The 5442-nt window shown below is 55.0% G+C and overlaps 3 protein-coding genes across 3 annotated transcripts; 1 reads left to right on the forward strand and 2 right to left on the reverse strand.

The window, feature by feature from the left end:
• Nucleotide 1: 1 nt before the first annotated feature.
• Nucleotides 2-2095, reverse strand: ACA1_085930 (lin-10, putative; the record flags this gene model as incomplete). Its single annotated transcript, XM_004354485.1, has 8 exons — nucleotides 2-383; nucleotides 479-583; nucleotides 711-880; nucleotides 1051-1298; nucleotides 1375-1429; nucleotides 1526-1774; nucleotides 1880-1962; nucleotides 2044-2095. Coding segments are annotated over 8 exons (1344 nt in total), but the record flags the coding sequence as incomplete, so codon positions are not given.
• Nucleotides 2096-2351: 256 nt separating this feature from the next.
• Nucleotides 2352-3907, reverse strand: ACA1_085940 (protease; the record flags this gene model as incomplete). The annotated part of the gene is made up of 8 exons (XM_004354486.1): nucleotides 2352-2449; nucleotides 2549-2641; nucleotides 2721-2783; nucleotides 2884-2955; nucleotides 3039-3150; nucleotides 3217-3387; nucleotides 3468-3524; nucleotides 3698-3907. 8 exons carry the CDS (start codon nucleotides 3905-3907, stop codon nucleotides 2352-2354), a joined length of 876 nt encoding a protein of 291 aa, XP_004354538.1.
• Nucleotides 3908-4019: 112 nt separating this feature from the next.
• ACA1_085950 (formylCoA transferase) lies at nucleotides 4020-5352 on the forward strand (the record flags this gene model as incomplete). The annotated part of the gene is made up of 6 exons (XM_004354487.1): nucleotides 4020-4209; nucleotides 4325-4419; nucleotides 4557-4629; nucleotides 4788-4912; nucleotides 5043-5190; nucleotides 5285-5352. Coding segments are annotated over 6 exons (699 nt in total), but the record flags the coding sequence as incomplete, so codon positions are not given.
• Nucleotides 5353-5442: the final 90 nt, after the last annotated feature.

Here is a 5442-nt window from a genome sequence, read left to right on the forward strand (position 1 = left end):
ACCATCTTCTTGTCGTTGTTGCTGTTCCCGCCGTTGCTCTTGTTCGCCATTTGTTGCTGCTGCCCTTCTTGACGAGCGGCTCCTCGTCTTCATCTTCTTCTCCCTTCGGCGATGCCCCGACGTGAGCGTGCTCCTCCTCCGGCTCTTCGTCCTCGTCCTCGTTGTGGAGGGCGGCGGGTCCGGTCGCCTTGCCCTTGCCCTTCTTGCGCCGGTTCCGGTTCTTCTTTCGGCCGTTGCTCCCGTTGGCGGCGGCGGCGGCAGCGGCGGCGTGGGCCGCTGCGGCCTCCTCCTCCTCTTCATCACCCTCGCCATCGTCGTCTTCATCGTCGGCCAGTGCGGGCATCTTAGGCCTTTCCTCCGGCTCCAGCTCGTCGAACTGCGCCCTGCTGAGACAATATTTTTATTAATTAATTAATAAATAAGTAAATAATAAATAGGAGTGAATGATAATTAGAGGGTGGAGGGTAGTGGAGGGTACTCTTCTGAGCCACTCTTGTCTTCGGTCTCTGTGCCCTCCGACTCTGACGTGGTCTCGATCTCCTCTGGGCTTCCGAAAAACAGCTTGAAATTGCACTTGTTATATCTGCACAATTGCACAACGACCGCACACGCACGTGAACAAACCGACCCGAGTTGAAAAACAAAATAACTATAACAATAACAATAACAAACAACCAATAAATATAATAAATCGTGGCGGAGAAGCGCACATGTTGAAATCGTTGTGGCATGGGAAGTTGGTGTGGAGGATGAACTTCTTGACGACGTGGGTGCGCATGTCGAACAGGATGTCCAGCCCGAGCTTGAAGTAGTTGTAGAAGTAGTCCTCGCAGCCCGCACCGATGATGGCCTGATCGCCCGAATGGATCCGCATCTTGTCCTAGCGTGGGTGTCACAGTGATCAGACTGAGCAGCCCCCGGCACCGCACACACCGCACACACCGCACACACCGCACACACCGCACACACCGCACACACCGCACACACCGCACACACCGCACACACCGCACACACCGCACACACCGCACACGTATATGGGTATGGGAGTACCTCATGTTTGTAGAAGGTGCGGTCGGGGCGGCCGAGCTCGGTGAGCACATCCTGCGCGGTCGATTGGAAGTCGAGGCGGCAGCCGCGCCTCATGAACTTGATGCCGTGCGCCGCGTGCACGCGCAGCTCCTCAAAGTAGTCCTCCTTGAGGTCGAGCGGCGGAATTGTGGTGTCACGCTTCTCGCCGTGGTAGACCACCATGCGCGCCGCCGTCGGCGTGGTGCCATCGGAGAACTCGATCGGCAGCTCTGTGGTGGTGGAGAATCCATGACGACGTTGGCAATCAGTTGACGTACGCACAGTTTTCGATGTCGCCTCACGTACCAGCTTCGTCAAAGTGCTTCCACTTGTTGGGAATCGGGAATGTGAACGTCACGCCCTACAATTCAGAGATTGACATGAGTCGTACAACACACGACACACACGACACACACGACACACACGACACGATGATTAGCGTGGCGGAGGAGGTTACGGGGTAGTCGAGGCAGTAGGTCTGGCGGTCGCGGTTGTACTCGCCGGGGAAGGAGGGTCCGAAGCGGCCGTAGATGAGCACGAAGGTGGGGAGGGTGTCGGGGCCGCTGAAGGCCACGCCGCAGTAGCGCAGCACCACGCGGGTGAGGTCGTACACCTCGATCGAGTGCAGCCGCTGCGTGCGCGGCTCGAACCGCAGCAGCAGGCCCTCTTCGTTCAGATCGATCAGCAGGTACGTGTTCAACAGGTCCTGCATGGTTGGCGCCGCACACGTACACAATGGCACCGCACACGCACACGATGGTAAGTACGCGGAGGTAGAGGCGCAAACGTAGTTGTGGGGTAGCGCGGGCACCTCTTCGCAGTACTTGAGCTCGACAGCCGAAATGGTCTTGTAGTTCTTTTGGATGTGGGCGATGGCAGAGGAGATGGGCATACCTGCGAATCGAAGCTCGAGCTCTTCAGCAAAAGATCGGGCGGGGAGGGAACGAGAGGGAGAGGAAGAAGCAGAGCACGCACCGATTTTGAATTCGCCCACCGATTTGCCAGGGATTACTTCCACATCCAACATTGTTTGCGCTCTCTTGGGTGAATGGCTTTTGGTCCCAAAATAAAAATAAAGAAATCAAAATTAAAAGATCAAGGGTGTTCGATAATTGATGCTTCTTTGTGTTGTGATGGATGATGGTTCCTCTTCTCTTTCGGTTCAACAGTTCAATCGCGAGTTGTAGTGCTTTGTGAAATTGTTGGATTTTCTTTCAGCTTTCTCTTTTGATAGCGTCGACAAGAAGCCACGTCATCATCCGCCACGTTGTTCTTCTGCACCATCACCAGTCGTAGAGGGACGAGTAGAGCCAGGGAGAGGTGAGCGGGAAGAGGAGGACGAAAAACAGGATCAACCCACCCACGAATGCAATGTACAACTCTGCCAGACAACAACACAAACGAAACGAAACGAAAAGGGTCAGCCGCATCTACCAATGCAGAGAGAAGACAATGGAGGTGGCCCATGGAGAGAACGTACTCTCCTTGTGTGGGTGGCTGGGGATGTATTCGATGGCAGGGAATCCCATAATATTACAAAAGGCGTGGGCCAGGAAGGGAGCCACGATGTGACCTGGTGAGAGTGTACGAATGCACTAAGTACTAAATACTTGAAGAAGACTTGAAGAGGAAGGTGGGCTGAAAAAACGAACCTGTTCGCAAAAAGAGGAAGGCCGAGTAGCAGCCGAACACGGTCGTGTAGAACAGCTGGAAGACTAATGATGCGCGCGCAGAGCAGCAATCAGCATGTTTCGAATGTGTGTATGTGTGTGTGTGTGTGGTAGGGTGATGTGTCAAGATTTAAAGGCAACGTACGGACTTCAGCCCAGGCGTCCTTGAGCTCGGTGCCTTGCTTGTGCAGGTGCTGGATGATGTGATGCATGTGTGCTGCGCGGCAAACAACAGAATCGAAGCGTAAGCTAGCGAGCCACATCTTACGTGCACGTGCAAGAGTGTGTCATCTAGCGTACCAATGCCAAAGAAGAAGGGCGACAGGAAGATGGTCTGGGTCCAGCTGAAGCCGCCGCAAATGAGCAGAGGACACATGCATGAACGGAACACCCACTCCTCCGTGAACGGACCCTGCGCGCGCAAACTGTGAGCACATATCTCTCATCACGGCCCTATTGCGTTGCGTTGAGTCAGTACCACGACGTAGTTTCGCCAGAAGATGAGGGAGGAGACGTCGGCCTTGAGCTGGTCGAACAGGTAGGTGTGGAGGGTGCCGCGTTGGATGTGGAAGAACCAGTCGTCGTAGTAGGTCATCGCCAGCGGGCCGGCAAAGAGCACCATGGTCAGCGCCAACGGGATGATGGCCGCCTGTACCAAAGAACGACCGAGTGTGAGCTCACACAAGCGTGTTTCGTCTGCACAAACAAACGTGTAGTCCGGTGCGTCACCTGGATGATGCCGGTCGTCCGCACGCCCATCCACTCCATCACCTTTCCGAGGTCACGCTGTGCAGAGGAGACTCATAGTTAATCAAAGGGTCGCGACCCCAGCAAGCGTGTCGCTTCGGCAATTGAATGCATGTGGGTTATTTCCGTGTAGGAGGTTGAATAATTAAATCTAATCTCGTAGCGGGTAGAATCAGCCCCTTCCATTGAATGAATTGCAGCATAAGACGTACGTCGTTGGCCCAGAAGTAGAGGTATATGACGGCAGTCACGCAGGCCAGGCCCACGCTTGCGAAGCGGCGCTTGATCACCACGGGACTGTTGCGATCTATCCGGTGTAAGTCAGGCCACAGGTAGAGGCTCCCCACGAACCACCCCGCCAGTCCGACGCAGCTCACCACCGCCCCCAGGCCCGACATATGGAACAGCGGCTCCACCTCCATCTTGCCCTCGTCCTTCTTTATGTTGATTTAATTTCTTTCAGGATAAATAGAAGAAAAGAATAAAATAAAATGAAAAAAGAAGAAACAGTATAACATCCTACAAGAGTGGCACATGGCGCTGCAGGGGCTGAAGGTGCTCGAGATTGCGGGTCTGGCCCCGGTGCCCTACTGCGGCCTGGTGCTAGCTGACTTCGGGGCCGACGTAGTGCGCATCGACAGATGGCCGACCGGTGGCAGCCTCAGCGCTGACGTCCTGGCTCGCGGCAAACGCTCCCTCGCTCTCGACCTCAAGAAACCCGAAGGTAAGGCGCGCACGAGTAACACCAGTCAACTAAACGAATGAATGAATGAATAATTAAATAAAAGATGAAATAATTAAATTATTAAATGAAATGAAATAAATGAATGGTGGTCCAGGCGTGCAAACGCTGCTACAGCTGGCGGAGAAAGCGGACGTGCTGATCGAGCCCTTTCGACCGGGCGTGATGGAGCGGCTGGGCCTTGGTCCCGACGTGCTGCTTCGCCGCAACCCGCGTCTCATCTTCGCCCGTCTCACCGGCTTCGGACAGGCACTCCAACCTCTACCTCCACTTCCCATGTGTTCATTCATTCATATGTGCCGACTCTCACTCTTGCTCTGCCATTCCAGAACGGGTACTACGCGCAACGAGCTGGCCACGACATCAACTACATCGCCGTGGCCGGCGTCCTGTCGCTACTCGGTACACGCACTCTCTTTGCTTGTGGTTGCAACATCAACACAACATACGGACTGACCGATGATGACGATGATGATGATGATGATGATGATGATGATGATGATGATGATGATGATGATGATGATGATGATGAACTATGGCGCGTGGTGTCGGGCCTTCAGGCCGGCGCGGGGAGAATCCGCTCTTTCCGGGCAACCTCCTGGGGGACTTTGCGGGCGGAGGCATGCTCTGTGCGCTGGGCATTCTGCTGGCCGTGATCGAGCGCTACAAGTCGGGCAAGGGGCAGGTCCGTACATTCAGCACATTCCCATGCGCGTTAGGTGTGTGTATGTGCGGTGTGTGAGACACGTGTGTGCGGTGGTGCGTGTCGCGTGTGTCGTGTGTTGTGTACCTACACACGGTAACCCTGAGTGCAGGTAGTCGACGCCGCCATGGTCGACGGAGCATCTTATCTTTCAACATTCATCCACAACCACCGACACACGGGCATCTGGGGCAACGCGCGGGGATCGAATGTGCTCGACTCCGGCGCTCCCTTCTACGAGACCTATCGCACCAAGGATGGTAATGCGCCTCTCCGCCTCGCCTTCGCCTTCGCTTCCCCCCTGGGGGCCTTCGCTTCGTTTTAACTTTACTTACTCCTCGCCCCTCGCTAAAGGCAAGTACGTCGCCGTGGGCGCTATTGAGTCGCAGTTCTACCACAACCTGATCAAGGTTGACCCTAGAGTCCGACTATTGATGTAGCACGACACACACATACACACGACACACGACACACGACACACTACACACGACACACGACACACACGCACACAC

This window comes from Acanthamoeba castellanii (assembly GCF_000313135.1).
Source record: "Acanthamoeba castellanii str. Neff unplaced genomic scaffold scf7180000084636, whole genome shotgun sequence".
In the NCBI taxonomy this organism is placed as follows: Eukaryota; Discosea; order Longamoebia; family Acanthamoebidae; genus Acanthamoeba; species Acanthamoeba castellanii.